Below are 16,175 nucleotides of genomic sequence, written 5' to 3'. Positions count from 1 at the left end.
CATTATTTGTATACAAACCATTCACTGATCAATGGACTGATTATATAGGTAAAAATAGTTTTAGTGGACTTATTTTGCTATTTATTGCCTTCCTCTCAGTGAGGAATGAAAAAACTATAGGGCATTAGGAATGAAAAAACTGATGATGAACAAATATAGCTGATGGAATGAGAGATTTCCCTTGGATCTTTATCTCGGGTTCCTATTTTGTGAAACACTAAAGTCCATTTCAAAAACTGTTGTTCATAGTTGGAAAGATTATTTAATACTCAGGTAGTTATGTAGAGAAATAATTTAAAATGGTAACTTTAATAAATTTGCTTAGTATACTGTTTCAAGCAATTTTAAGAAACCTGCTTAGTAACCTATATTAATTTTGGGTTCCTTTTTATCATTTATTTTATGATCTTAGATGAACAAAAGGATGGATGTGACATGCTATTTTTAACTTGGCTTTTCTTTCCTTCTGTAGTGTTTACACTCTGTTTCCCAATAGTATTTTTCATTGGTCTCCTGCCTCAGGTGAATACATTTGTAATGTACCTTTGTGAACAGTTGGATATTCATATCTTTGGTGGTAATGGTGAGTACTTCCTTATAAAAATTAAGTTTAAAGTATTACTTTTACAGATCATTGAACAATAAACTGACCATTAAGTTGATTTTTCAGTTTTTATTTTAGAATTGAAATTAGAAAGAAAAGACACTAATAATTAAATATTGAATAGGAATTAGTTTGTAGATAGGAAAAAAGTAGTCAAGTCTGCTACTTTAGTGAAAGATCCGGGAATAATGGAATTGATTTGTAACAAGTGTTAAAATACTATCACCTTAAAGTTTAAGTTACAGTGAGTTACATGGAACCTATATAGACTTATGAAATATTTATAAAAGATCAAATAGATTGAGCTCTGATATGTGGCATTATATTTACATTTTGAACTAGTGTATGCATTTGATATTCTATATATTTAGTTTCAGAGCTTTGTTTCATCTTTAGAATCAGTTCAGTTCAGTCGTTCTGTCATGTCCGACTCTTTGTGACCCCGTGGACTGCAGCACACCAGGCCTCCCTGTCTATCACCAACTCCCAGAGTTTACTCAAACTCATGTCCATTGAGTCAGTGATGCCATCCAACCATCTCATCCTCTGTCGTCCCCTTCTCTTCCCGCCTTCGATCTTTCCCAGCATCAGAGTCTTTTTCAACAAGTCATTTTGCATCAGGTGGCCAAAGTATTGGAGTTTCAGCTTCAACATCAGTCCTTCCAATGAATATTCAGGATTGATCTCCTTTAGGATGGACTAGTTGGATCTCCTTGCAGTCCAAGGGACCCTCAAGAGTCTTATCCAACACCACAGTTCAAAAGCATCAATTCTTCAGTGCTCAGCTTTCTTTATAGTCCAACTCTTATATCCATACATGACTACTGGAAAAACCATAGCTTTGATTAGATGGACCTTGTGTTGGCAAAGTAATGTCTCTGCTTTTTAATATGCTCTCTAGGTTGGTCATAACTTTTGTTCCAAGGAGCAAGCATCTTTTAATTTCATGGCTGCAGTCACCATCTGCAGTGATTTTGGAGCCCCCCAAAATAAAGTCTGCCACTATTTCCACTGTTACCCCATCTATTTGCCATGAAGTGATGGGACCAGATGCCGTGATCTTCGTTTTCTGAATGTTGAGTTTTAAGCCAGCTTTTTCACTCTCCTCTTTCACTTTCATCAAGAGGCTCTTTAGTTCTTCTTTGGTTTCTGCTACAGGGTGGTGTCATCTGCATATCTGAGGTTATTGATATTTCTCCCAGCAATCTTGATTCTAGCTTGTGCTTCATCCAGCCCAGCATTTCTCATGATGTACTCTGCATATAAGTTAAATAAGCAGGGTGACAATATACAGCCTTGACGTACTTTCCCGATTTGGAACCAGTCTATTGTTCCATGTTCAGTTCTAACTGTTGCTTCTTGACCTGCATACAGACTTCTCAGAAGGCAGGTCAGGCGGTCTGGTATTCCCATCTCTTGAAGAATTTTCCACAGTTTGTTGTGATACCCACTGTTAGAGGCTTTGGCATAGTCAATAAAGCAAAAGTGGAATACCCAAACCAGAATGCTTTTAGTAAAACTAAATAAGATTTTTAGAAATATTTCTGCTTTTAGAGTAGAATATGTGGATATGAATTGATACCATTAGAAATGTATTCCCCTGTTATATGTACATTTTATTTTCAAAATAAGTAAAACTATACTAAAATTATTCTGGAATAATACTCTGCAGAACTTGAAAATAACACTTTGATCTGTGGTTAACTGAGGTTAAAATATACCCTTATTTTGTTTAACCATCCAACATTTTACAGAGAGATGAGTGTACAGCTAGAGAAAAAAATTTGAAAGGAAAGAAATTCCTTTATTTCATCACATTTTGCTGTCCTTATCTCCCAAGTACAGCATTGAAATTATCTCTACTGATAAAGTATTGATATTATGGTTTAAATTTTAAATAGAAATTAAGCTTTTTCTATGTTGCTGTGTATCTAGAGCATTCTTAATGTTTTGAAATTTTGAAGGAGCATCAATTAAGAACAGTTAGTGTTCAGCACAGCTTAATGGGTAGAAACAATTTCAGTATTTAGGGGGCAACTATAGGTGCTATATTAATCTATGGAAAAGGTTTAGTGTAGATAATTTATAATAGTGGGTTTTGTCATAATTTATAAACTTGTGCAAGGTGTAAACTTTTTAATATCTCCTAAAGAAAAATTTTTCTTGTAGATTTTTTTTAAGATCACCGTATAAAGTTACTGTTGAAGTCTGTTATCTTAGCTATCCTTTCTTCCTTATTATTAGTAATCCCATTGGATCTGTTTTTTTGTTGTTAGTAATTAATCAGATCTATACTTTTTGTGAGAATTAATTAACTGATTATAGGAATATAAATTTACTTCTGTGGGTAGCACAAGTTCTAATAGACAGACTAACATCTTTTAGTGAAAATACATTTCTAGTTCCTTTTGAGGCTCTTTGAACTTTATCTTCCGAAGCTTTTATAAATAATAATTCTTGAAGCACAATATAGGTATAATTTTTTCTACTGTAGATAAATGTAGTAGTAAAATAAAGTAAATAAAAAAAGATTTTTATTACTTTATTACTTCCAAGGTGAATATATTTTACCTTGTATTAGCAATTGTCTGTAGTAAATCTTTATCATTTCAAAAATTTTTGAAAGGACAGGATAAACTCAATTTTTATAAATTAAACAAGTAGACATTTAATTATACTCAGTATTATACATTTTAAATACTTTTCAATGACTTACGTAAGTTTTTTCCATCTGTTTATATGTTTATGAATGTTGATTTCTTTTTCTCCTTCCTGTCTAGCCACTACAAGCCTGCTTGCAGCACTTTACAGTTTCGTCTGTAGCATCGTGGCAGTAGCCTTACTGTATGGATTATGTTATGGGGCCTTAAAGGTGAGCATTACATGTAATATGTTTTGTCATTAAGGCTACTTTTCTATTAATATATGAAGATTGTTTTAAATTGACTAATTACTTTTTTCCTGGTATGTCTTCAGTATTAATTTCCATGGTCTTCATATGTTGAGCATTATTCTCATTCTCATTTAGTTTGAATTTGAAAGCAGTTTTATAGTTAATTATTATTAAAAGAAAATTCTTTTCCATACAATAATAATAGGCTAATATTAGAGGCAGATTATTAAAAACTAAGCTGGTCTAGGATAGAGGTGGGGCATGGTGATAACAGAATATGAAATTAATTTTAGATTTTTACTTAATATGTGTAACTACTCTTCATATCGAGATTTTTTTTCAAACTTAGAGAACAAGTTCAAGTACTGCAATTTAAGATGCAGTCTAGTAAAAATTAATGCACTGAAATTTAATGTCATTATTGGTTTAGAAGAATCTGATGAGCCCTATTAGCTCCATTTTTAAGTAATTGTCGCCAAATTATAAGTAAAAATTTTAGGTTTCTCTTAAACAATTCTTGGTATTCTTTTTAATGATTAATACAAGATAAACAGAGAATAATAGGGTTGAAAAGATTATGAGAAGTGGCTCATAGCATCCTTCCATGATTCGTGTACTCAGTAGCATTTACTCTGCTTACTCTGTGCCTAGTTCTGTGCTAAGTACCATTTTCTGCTTTTAAGTTGCCAGTATGTTAACTGTGGTTAACAAGTTAATTGATGCTCTTAATTGAGGGTGAATGGAGGGGATGAAGGCTGTGAACACAGAGTATTACAGGTATATGAACTAAGACATTATCCTCTTCAGCCGAAAGGGATTAGAGATGATTTTCCAAGGGGGTGGTTTTTTTACAAAATTTGAAGGACAATAGGAATTAGCTAGTTGAAACAAGGGATGAAGAACCATGGAGTTGTAAAGAAAGTGTGTTGTGTACAGGAAACAGCAAATAATTTGGAATTGCTGGAAATTTGGGTACATGAGGAAAGATGGCCTACAGTAAGGCTGAAAAGGTAAGCAACGACTGGATTTTGAAATATCTTTTGTCCTGAACGTATTGGGTGGAGATGGAAGACCATCAAAATAATTCGAGGTAAGGCAAGGAAATGATCAGTGTTGCATTTTAGAAAGACTACTTGGTCCCCAGTGTGAAATATAAGCAGGTAGGATCACAAGTAGGGAGTCTGTTGTGCTGCCATCTTAAAATGATAAGGGACTTAATGAAAACTGGACTCAGTGAATATATTTGGGAACTCAGTGATTAAAGAGAAAAGAGCCCAAGTAGGATCCGGGATGACTTCTGGGTGGGTGCTTGTTTGAGCAACTGATTACATAGTGATACTAATGCACATGATTGGAAGTCTTTGAGTTTACTGGGAAAGGGGATTGTTTACATTTAGACATTTTTGTTTGTTGGGATTAATGGGGTATCCAGGGATACATAGTGGGTAGTTATTTGTGGTAATGATGGAAAGATTTAGAATTCACCAGTAAATTAAAGTATAAGAAAAAGATTGCGACCCTGGGTTGGCAGGAGAAAATGGGCGCAGATAGAACCCTGAGAAATGCCAGTATTTAAACAGTGAATATTAAGCAGTGAATGAAACAAAATCCAACAAAGGCAACTTCAGAGGCGGTACAGTGTGAAAAAGATTTTATGTAATTTGTCAGGTAATAGGATATTGGTGACTTGAGCAAGATAGCTTTTTTGGTATTTTGGCTGAGGAAACTAGCTAGATTAATAGAAATTTAGGTTTGAATTGATATTAAGGAAACGTGTTCTACTCTCTCTAGAATATAGTTGAGAAGCCTGTGTGCATGAGAGGATTGTTTCCTGGGTTTTGTTTTCTAAAAAAGATCTGAGGCTTGATTGCATTTAAAAGGGGAGGTAGGAAATTGAGCAGAGAGGGAGGTGCTTGATGATGGCCCAGGAAAGAACTAGAGGTAATGAATGAGATCCAAATCCAAGCTCTCCCAGTTACACCATCTCAACCATCCTGGTAAAAAAGTTTCAGATCTGTGTTTGGAGAATATGTTTTGGAAAATGGGTCATTATTTGGAAATTGCAGCCATAGAAGTTAACAGTGCAATAAGTTTTCTAATTTTCTAAAAGCCAGTTTAACTGTAATTATGTAGCAGAAGAGCAGCGGTTGTATAGCTGCCAACTAGTACCTTGTGTCCTAAGACAGGCAGGGAGATATATTTTTTTCCTTCTTTCTTGGCCATGGCATTTTATACCAGACTATTTTAGTTTTAGATGTTCCCCATTGTAATAGCATGAATGTGCAGATTTGGTTATGTAAATGAGTAAAGATTATATACAAAGATTTTATTATAGCAGTGTTTATAACAGCAAAAGCTGTAAATGACCCAATATTTGTCGTTTGTGACTAGTTAAATTAATTATGGTATAGGCCCACAATGGAATACCATACAATCATGAAAGTGAATAAAAATAGATTTTTATGTGCAAATGTATGATTTCCAAGACGTATGATTTTTTTTTCAAGCTTATTGACATGTAGTTGACAAATAAAAATGAGATATTTAAAGTGTACATGATGATGATTTGATATACATATACATTGTGAAAGAACTCCCCCCATCAAGTTAACACATTTATCACCTCACATATTTCCTTTTTTTTTATTGGTAAGAATATTTAAATTTACTCTCTTAGCAAATTTCAGTTCTGCAATACAGTGTTATCAACTATAGTCACTGTGTTACTTATTAGCTTCTCAGACCTTATTCATCCTTTTAAGATTTTTTAAAGTTTATTATTTTAATTTTTTATTAAGGTACAATTGACATATAACATTATATTAGTTTCAATATTTATGTATATTGCAAAATGAGCACCACAATAAATCTAATTAATATCTGTCTCCATGTGTTAGTTGCTGAGTCATGTCCAACTCTTTGCAATTGCATGGACTGTAGCCCATCAGGCTCCTCTGTCCATGGAATTCTCCAGGCAAGATTTACTGGAGTGGGTTGCCATTTCTTTCTACAGGGCTCTTCCCAACCCAGGGATTGAACCTGGGTCTCCTGCGTTGCAGGCAGATTCTTTACTGTGTCAGCCACCAGGGAAGCCACTATAGATAATTACAAATATTTTTTCTTATGGTGAGAACCTTTAAGATCTGTCCTCTTAGCAACTTTCGCATATGCAATGCAGTGTCGTTAACTCTGGTCACTGTGCTGTATTACTCTTTCAGTACTTATTTATCTTAAAACTGGAAGTTTGTGCCTTTTGACCCTCTTTATCCATTTTGCCCATTCCTTACCGAAATTCTGTCTTATAATTGTACTCTTGTACCAACCTTTCCCTGTTTCCCCTACTTCCCAGTCCCTGGCAACCACTATTCTATTCTCTGTTTCTAAGAGTTTAATTTTTTTTCCCCTTTTTAAGATTCCACATATAAATGGTAAGATGCAGTATTTGTGAATCTTAGTGGCTTATTTCACCTAGTATGTTGCCCTCCAGTTTCATCCATGTTGTTGCAATTGACAAGATTTCCTTTTTTTTTTTAGGTTGACTAATATTCCAGTGTGTGTGTGTGGGTGGGTGGGTGGGTGTTAATACAAAGGAAAACAATATGCCAAAAAATAAATGTTCCCTCTGTGCCTTTATTTAAAAACATACCCGATAACTTATATGTACATAGAGCATTTATGGAAGAATACACAAGAAATTGATTGTAGAAGTTACTTTTGGACAGTTAGATTCATTGAGGAACATTGTTGCATATCTTTAGGAATGGTTTAATTTTTTTTATCTATTCACTAATATAAACATTTATTAGATTGATACAAAAGTAATTGTGGTTTTGGACCATGAATTTCAAGTCATTTTAAATAGACTTAACCACATCTTTAGTAATCAGAATAGGAACTATTACAACCAACAGATTTTTGCCCATGAGAAATAAATTTGTTTATTTCTGTAGTGTAAAAACCCATGCTTCAGGATTTGATGAACTCGTGGAAAGCATATTCTGCCTTCTACTGTTTGTGGAAGTGTTTTCCTTGCAAAAAGTTGTAGAGATGCTTGAAGAAGTGGTAGTCGGTGAGATGTCAGTTGAATATGGTGGTTGAGGCAAAACTTCGTAGCCCAATTTGTTCAACTTTTGAAGTTTGGTTTTGCAACGTGCAGTCAGGCATTGTCATGGAGAAGAATTGGGCCTATTCTGTTGACCAGTGTGGGCTGCTGGCATTGCAGTTTTCAGTGCATCCTGTCGATTTGCTGGGCATACTTCTCAGATGTAATGGTTTCACCAGAATTCAGAAAGCTCTAGTGGATTAGATGGGCAGCAGAGCACCAAACAGTAACGCAGTGACCATGGCCTTTTTTGGTGCAAGTTTGGCTTTGGAAAGTGCTTGGAACTTCTTCATGATCCAGCCACTGAGCTAGTCATCACTGGTTGCCCTATAAAATCTACTTTTCATCACACGTCCTAATCCAATCAAGAAATGTTTTGTTGTTGTTGCCTAGAATAAGAGAATATGACACTTCAAAACAGCAATTTTTTTTTTTTTTATTTTTAGTCAGCTCATGAGGCACCCACTTATCGAGCTTTTTCATCTTTCCAGTTTGCTTCAGATGCCAAACAACCATAGAATGATTGACATTGAGTTCTGCAGTAACTTCTCCTGTAGTTTTAAGAGGATCAGCTCAATGATCCTCTCAATTGGTTGTTGTCAAATTCTGATGGCCTACCATTACGCGCCTCATCTTCAAGGCTGTCGTCTCCTTTGCAAAACTTCTTGAACTGCACACTGTACATTGGTTAGCAGTTCCTGGGCCAAATGCGTTGTTGTTGCTCCAAGTTGTCTCTGCTGCTTTACAACCCATTTAGAACTCAAATTTAAAAACTGCTCAGATTTACCTTTTATCTAGCACCATTTCTAAAGTAAATATAAACAGTAGGTAATAAGTCATTAGCAAAAAACATAAGAAATGCACATTAAAATAATGTATAACATAACTCCATTTATTTAAGAATGTATCCCAGTATCAAACAGCAAAGTTCAACAGTGCAAACCATAATTACTTTTGCACCAACCTAATGAACTGTGAACTTCCAGATGTTCAAGCTGGTTTTAGAAAAGGCAGAGGAAGCAGAGATCAAATTGCCCACATCTGCTGGATCATCGAAAAAGCAAGAGAATTCCAGAAAAACAATCTATTTCTGCTTTACTGACTATGTCAAAGCCTTTGACTGTGTGGACCACAATAAACTGTGGAAAATTCTGAAAGAGATGGGAATACCAGACCACTTGACCTGCCTCTTGAGAAACCTCTATGCAGGTCAGAAAGCAACAGTTAGAACCGGACATGGAGCAACAGACTGGTTCCAAGTAGGAAAAGGAGTATATTTTCCTTATACGAGGCTGTGTATTGTCACCATGCTTATTTAACTTACATGCAGAGTACATTATGAGAAACGCTGAGCTGGAAGAAGCACAAGCTGGAATCAAGATTGCCAGGAGAAATACCAGTAACCTCATATATGCAGATGACACCACCCTTACGGCAGAAAGTGAAGAAGAACTAAAGAGCCTCTTGATGAAAGTGAAAAAGAGTGAAAAAGTTGGCTTAAAGCTCAACATTCAGAAAACTAAGATCATGGCATCTGGTCCCCTCACTTCATGGCAAATAGATGGGGAAACAGTGGAAACAGTAGCTGACTTTATTTTTCTGGGCTCCAAAATCATGGTGATTGCAGCCATGAAATTAAAAGACGCTTACTCCTTGGAAGGAAAGTTATGACCAACGTAGAGAACATGTTAAAGAGCAGAGGCATTACTTTGTCAACAAAGGTCCGTCTAGTCAAGGCTATGGTTTTTCCAGTGGTCATGTATGGATGTGAGAGTTGGACTATAAAGAAGGCTGAGCGCCAAAGAATTGATGCTTTTGAACTGTGGTGTTGGAGAAGACTCTTGAGAATCCCTTGGACTGCAAGGGATCCAACCAGTCCATCCTAAAGGAGATCAGTCCTGGGTGTTCATTGGAAGGACTGATGTTGAAGCTGAAACTCCAATACTTTGGCTGCCTGATGCGAGGAGCTGACTCATTTGAAAAGACCCTGATGCTGGGAAAGATTGAGGGCAGGAGGAGAAGGGGACGACAGAGGATGAGATGGTTGGTATGCATCACCAACTCAGTGGCCGTGAGTTTGGGTAAACTCCAGGAGTTGGTGATGGACAGGGAGTCCTGGCATGCTGTGGTTCATGGGGTCGCAAAGAGACGGACATGACTGAGCAACTGAACTGAATACATCTATTAGAAATTCTGACTTCTGATTTGTTTACATTTTTCCCCTTGAACTTTAAAGCTCGTTGAAAGTTAACAGTTTTCCTCGAAGAAAACTTTATTACTTACTGTTACATATATACTTCCTACATCTTTACATATTTTTAAAGAGATTGCTAGAATGTGGGCCATTGTTTACTGCAAAGTAAAAGCATTTAGAGCCAGTACAGTGTGTAGAACAAATTCAGCTTTTAATCTTTTAATCATCATATTGCATGATTCAAAATTATTAATCTAAATAAAATAAGTCATTTTGAGACCAATTTAAGAATGTTTTTCTTTTGTCTGAGATAAATAAAAAGTAGTGTCAAGCATTTGTTAAATGATACTTGTTTTGAGGCAAAATTTATACACAGTGAATCTTAAGTATACGATTTGACAAGTTTTGACAAATCATGTACCTGTGTAATATACACCCCTAGTGAGATATAAAATAGTTTCTCATCATCAGAAGGTTCCCTCTTATTCCTTCCCAGTCACTTTTATTATAGGTTTTGTGGGTCTTGAACTTCATTCATATAAATGGAATCATACCATCCTTACTCTTGTTACTGATGTATTTTGTTTAATGTTTTTGAGATCCATCTACATTATGTGTATCAGTAGTTTTTCCCTTTTTATTGCAGAGAAATATTTCCCAATTAGTTTTTAATCCTCCATATTTCCATTGTATGAATATGTCACAATTTATCCACTGTCTTAGCGATGATCATCTGGGTTGTTTCTAATTTAGGGCCATACTGAATAAGGCTGCTGTGAATTTTCTTATGTAAGTCTTTTTTGTGGACATATGTTTTCATTTTTCTTAAGTGGATAACTAAAATGGAATTTCTAGTTTTCCAAAGTGATTGTACTAGAGATCTTTTTTTTGCAGTTTTAATTTTTACCAGAGTTGTACATACTTATTTTTCAGAGTCCAATATTTCTACAAGAGTGCCGAGACTAGCAGTCCCCTGCCCCTTTATCCCTTCCTCAGAGTTACCACTTTCAGTTCTTTGGGCTGATTCTTTTGGTGTTTGCCTCCGTATCTCTAAGTAACTAACTTACACTTCTTGTAATTTGTCAAGTTTTAGGCATTAGCCATGGACTGCACATTATGGGAGCTGTAGGCTTCACTTTGTTTTGCCTCTCTCCCCACATTTCTATTAGACAGTCTTCCTTGTCTCCCTAATACACCTGATATGTTTACTGTATCATCACTATGCTAATGCTGTTCTTACATACATTTCATTTTCTCCTCTATTTTGTTTTCCTTATGTATTTATCTCTCATTCTGAAGCTCTTCACATACTGTTTAATTTTATGCTCAATAAATTCAAACATATAAGGAAGTTCAGTTTTTGGTTCTACCAGTTAACTGGACATGCTTAAACCATCTCTACCTTAGTTTCCTCATGCATAAATTAGAGAGTAACAGTACATATCTCCAAGGATGATTGTAAGAATTTATAAATACTTATAAAGATCTGAGAAAGGAACTTGATACAGAGTATGATACACATAATATGATAATGATGATAAGATTTTTATGTAGCCATTAAAGAAAAGATCTCAATAAAAAGAAAGAAAGAAAGAAAAGGTCTCTGTTGTGATGTGGAACAGTTTCCAAGACTGTATTATTAAATGGTGGGTGGAGGGGAGCAGGTTGCATAATAAACTACCATTTGATTACCTACTCCACCATTCTCCCCTCTTGAATCCCCAAAGACAAAGGTGCTTACCTCACAGGCCATACATAAGAACTGTTAGCTATTCCTTTTACCAGTGTTATCTACTCTGTACCAGGTACCATGCTAGCAGACTCCAGAGATACTGCAGTGAGCGAAGCAGACATGGCACATCCACATGTCTGGTTGGCCTTAGAAGCTCGCTTTGTACTATTTATTTCTGGGAATATACAGCTATTCACTCCAGAAGCACTGAATGCCTAGTGCTCTAGGGAATATAATGGCATATGAACAAAGGCATCCAGAAAGTAGCATACCAAATGTCAGCAGTTTGTTTTGCCTTAAGTATTATATCATGTGTTGCCTTTTACTGCTACATTATTATATATAATCAGAAGTTTGCTACAAAAGAGGACATGGTTTACTATAAACTTAATACCACTTAAAATATGACAGAAATTGACAGCAGCATACTGTATCAGAAACAAATGTGTCATTCCTAGTGTATAATAGAGCTTTAGTATCAAAAGCAACCTGATGATCATTTAGCAGTTAGATTCTGGTTCATCAGAAAGTAATAAGTCTATATGGAATAAAATGCAATTGATAACATTACTGAAAAGGTTTTGTTTAATTCAGTTATCTTTCTCCAAAATACTGACATAAAAGGATTATATGATAGATTGTGAATTAGAAGCATATTGTTCTGTCAAACTTTTTTTTTCCAACAGGATTCCTGGGATGGCCAGCATATTCCAGTGCTTTTCTCCATTTTTTGTGGCTTATTAGTGGCAGTATCCTATCATCTCAGCCGACAAAGCAGTGATCCATCTGTGCTTTTGTAAGTGATCACTTATTATTGAATTAGAGAAATTTAAATAAATTGGCATTTCTTTCAAATTTAACTTCCAAGATCTGTTTTTCCACTGCTTTGTCAAAGCGTGCTGTTGACTTACCTATATTTGGTTTCAAAATATATTAACTTTGGGTCATTGTAATCACCCTGGCTTAGAGTATTTGTTAGCTTTTAGTTTTTTGTCTTCTAAGATGTAATACTGTATTTTCATTAAAATATTCTTATTGTATGCTTATTTATGGCATCTTAAACTTTGTCATTTGTTAGTTAGTAAATATGGTCTTCCCTGGTGGCTCAGACAGTAAAGAATCCACCTGCAATGTGGGAGACTTGGGTTCAGTCCCTGGGTTGGGAAGATCCCCTGGAGGAGGGCATGGCAACCCACTCCCGTATTCTTGCCTGAAGAATCCCCATGGACAGAGGAGTCTGGCAGGGGTAGTCCATGGGATCTCAGAGTCAAACATGATGACTGAGTGACTAAGCATGCATACACACACATGATGAATAGATATATTTGGATTACTTCGTTTTCTATTATATCATAAAGTTTGTTTGTCATTTGAAGTACTAATTTATAGATTATGATTTTCTCTCTCTTTTTACCATAAAGTTCTTTGGTGCAATCCAAGATTTTTCCAAAAACAGAAGAGAAAAATCCAGAAGACCCTTTGTCTGAAGTAAAAGATCCACTGCCTGAAAAACTTAGAAATTCTGTTGTAAGTTTTAACTTTTTAAGATCACCTCAAATAATTAAATTTTATACAGTTCATCATGTTGTATAATGAACATTTTAGGGGGTAACACAATTTTAGTAACTGGGAAAAATACATGTATATTGTTATTGTACATGGTTGGTGGTTTTTATTTCAGATTTTCACATGTAAGAAATGCTCATTCCTCAAAGTTTGTTTTGATGTAGAACAGTATGCTAAATATTCATTTTAGATAAGGTGAAAATGATTTCATTGTTTACAGAATTCTTAATCCTATTGAATTTAAACTAGGATTTGAAAGGTGAATATTAGCATAAATTAGACATATCTTCTTGTTATTCTTATTGATGATAACTTTGTACTTATGAGTCATCTGCTGGTCTTTCAATGGGGTTTAGTTCTCAAAGGCAGTCTGAAAAGCGTTTGTGTATGTGTGTTTATTTTCTAGGTTGAAGGAGAGAACAGTAACCTATGCTCATTTCATATACTTAAGCAGATATGGTCATTTAAAACTTTGTAATGTTAGCTGCCTTCTTTTAATAATTTAAAAAATGAGTTCTATAGATTTATATCTGCTTTATGCAACTAAACATAAAAACATTTTTTTCCTAAGTTACTTTACATATTTCCATTTATGAAAGACTGAATTTATATAGGTCTTGAATTAGATTATATTTACCTTCACTGAACTTGAACTGTTCACATAGTCTAAAAAATAGAAAACTTTAGAAACTGCCTCAAGATATAATTTAAGCAGTTTATCCTAACTTTAGTTTTCATGTTAGCAAAGGACATTTGTTAAATATAGTAGGATATTTCTGAATCTAGCTTAAAAGCATAAATCTGTGGTGAGGATGACCACAGGATGACCATGTGGTGAGATATCAAGAGGTTTTTGGTTTTTACTGTAACTCCCAAAAGAATCAAAATTCAGTAAGTAAAATAGGACATGTACATGCAATTTCAACATTTCAGAAAGTCAGTGAAAATATAACTGTTATCCAAAAGGATATACCCTATAGAAGAACTTAAGGATCTCGTTTCTCTTTCCCATGTAAAACTTACAGACCAATGAGGGGAAAATCTTCATTCTAAAAGACTTTGCTATGATATATTTACTGTGTGTGGAACTAGTTAAGCTTGTTTAATTTCCTTAAATAGTCCTTGGTGCAGCATCGAACCAGTTTAGGAGGTAAATAAAACTTACTGTAGTTAATTATTATGTGTAAGAAATACCTGGAAGTGCTACAGAGTAGGATCAATGAAAATTTATTTCTTAAACTTGGCCACTTGGGAGGAAAGATTTTGTGTAAATTTTTGTGTAATGCTTGGTAAATTGCTTTGTTTCCCAGAGCGAGCGTTTACAGTCTGACCTGGTAGTGTGCATTGTAATCGGCGTGCTGTACTTTGCTATTCATGTAAGCACAGTGTTCACAGTACTGCAGGTGAGGAATCATTTTGTTCTTTTCACTGGGGGAAGATAGCTTTGTTTGGATTCACTTCTGATTTGATCATAATGCTAAAATACGTGACTTTTTGTTTGGTTTTAACAACAAATTCTTATTTTTCTCGTGGTTTCTCACGGGTCATGGCTCTGAGAGTGGCTTAGATGGTGCCAGCTCCGTGTGTTACGTGCAGCTGTAGTCATCTGAGGTTGTGAGTACCCTCACTTCCTTGCTGACTGTTGGCCAGAGAGCTTAGTTCCTCTCCGTGTGGTCCTCACCATGGGCTGCCGAAGCATCCTCACTAGCTTCTTTGCCCCAAAGCTGGTGATCCCAGAGAGAAGGCCCGAGACCGATGTCCCGATCTTTTATAACTGTTGTGGATGTGGCGTACCACCATGTCTTCCATATCCATAGGTCACCCTGGACAAGCTACTATAGCGTGGGAGGGGAATACAGGCAGGCATAAACATCAGGAAGGGAGGATCGTGGGAACTGTTCTGGACTGACTTCTACAGTATGCCTGCTTTCCTCCATGACTGACATCCTTCTAAACTCCCCAAAGTCTCGTTCTGTTACAGCTGGAAGTCCAGAACGTCGTCCTGTAAATCAGGCCCGGGTGTGGGTGATACTCCCCAGACGGTGGTCCTGCAGGCCCTGTGGTCGCCCTTCTCAGTGCTCCTCATTCTCTAGTGCAGACCCGCGTTTCTGCATATCGTCAGTTTGATTATTGTGCCCCTTCACACAGTTTTCTTCATGTTTTTGTGCTTAGGGTACATTGTATCTGTGGTCTAGTTTTCATCAACTTTAGACAATTTTGGTCATTATTACTTTAAATGTTTTTTCCCTTTTTCTTCTGCTGTCCCTCCACCCACTCCCACTCGTGGACTCCAGCTACATAATCTTTGGCCTCTTAAATTGGTCCCACAGCTCACTTTTTTTTAATTTTAAATTCTGTTTTTTCCTCTACATGTTTAATTTTGAATACTTTCTATTGCTTTGTTAAGTTCAGTAATCTTTTCTTCTGTAATGTTTAATATGCAGTTAATGCCATCCAGTGTATTTTTTAATCTCAGAATTAACAAGTTTCATCTTTCAAAGTTGGTTTCAGGTCTTTTTCATATCTCTCATGCCTCTGTTTACTTTTTTGAACTTGTGTAATTCCCTTCTACCTCTCTTAATGTCCTTGTCTCATAATCCTAACTTCTGTGTTACTTATGGGTTAGTTTTGATTAACTGGTTTTTTTCCCCCCATGAATCATAGTTTCCTGAGTCCTTGCGTGCATGGTCATTTTTGATTGGATGTCAAGCATTATGTTTTGCCTTGTGGGTACCGGATGTTTTTTCATTTCTAGAAATAGTCTTGAACTTTGTTTTTGGCCCTAAGTTCCTTGTAAACAGTTTGATCCTCTCAAATCTAACTTTTAAGATTGCTTAATTGGGACAGGGCTATTCAGTCTAGGGCTAATATTCCACCTGCCTTTGGAGGCAACACCCTTTGGAGTACTCTGCCCAGTGCCCTGGGAGTGTTGAGTTTTTCCATTCTGGCTTATGAGAACAGGCATAATAGTGCCTGCCATGTGGTTCTTTCTCTGGCCACACATGGTCTATTCCCACACTTATGTGGCTGATTCCCCTGAATACTCGAGCTAGACCCTCTGCAGATCTTCCTCCATGCAGTTTT

General features: G+C 35.8%; 1 protein-coding gene across 6 annotated transcripts in view; it reads left to right on the top strand.

Moving 5' to 3' along the window:
* The window catches only part of PCNX1 (pecanex 1), a 177,889-nt gene that overhangs the window by 105,075 nt on the left and 56,639 nt on the right, over nt 1–16,175 (top strand). For all 6 annotated transcript variants that reach the window (XR_009695070.1, XM_061156770.1, XM_061156771.1 and 3 more), the window contains 5 exons: nt 473–583; nt 3,385–3,476; nt 12,212–12,321; nt 12,947–13,052; nt 14,402–14,494. Coding sequence is in view for 5 of the 6 variants with exons in the window: in XM_061156770.1 (XP_061012753.1) it covers nt 473–583; nt 3,385–3,476; nt 12,212–12,321; nt 12,947–13,052; nt 14,402–14,494 (512 nt within the window). In the remaining variant the exon portion in view is untranslated. The remainder of the gene's footprint in view (nt 1–472; nt 584–3,384; nt 3,477–12,211; nt 12,322–12,946; nt 13,053–14,401; nt 14,495–16,175) is intronic.

The sequence above is a fragment of the Dama dama genome, chromosome 12 (assembly GCF_033118175.1).
Source record: "Dama dama isolate Ldn47 chromosome 12, ASM3311817v1, whole genome shotgun sequence".
Classification (NCBI taxonomy): domain Eukaryota; kingdom Metazoa; phylum Chordata; class Mammalia; order Artiodactyla; family Cervidae; genus Dama; species Dama dama.
This window is presented reverse-complemented; position numbering and strand designations above follow the sequence as displayed.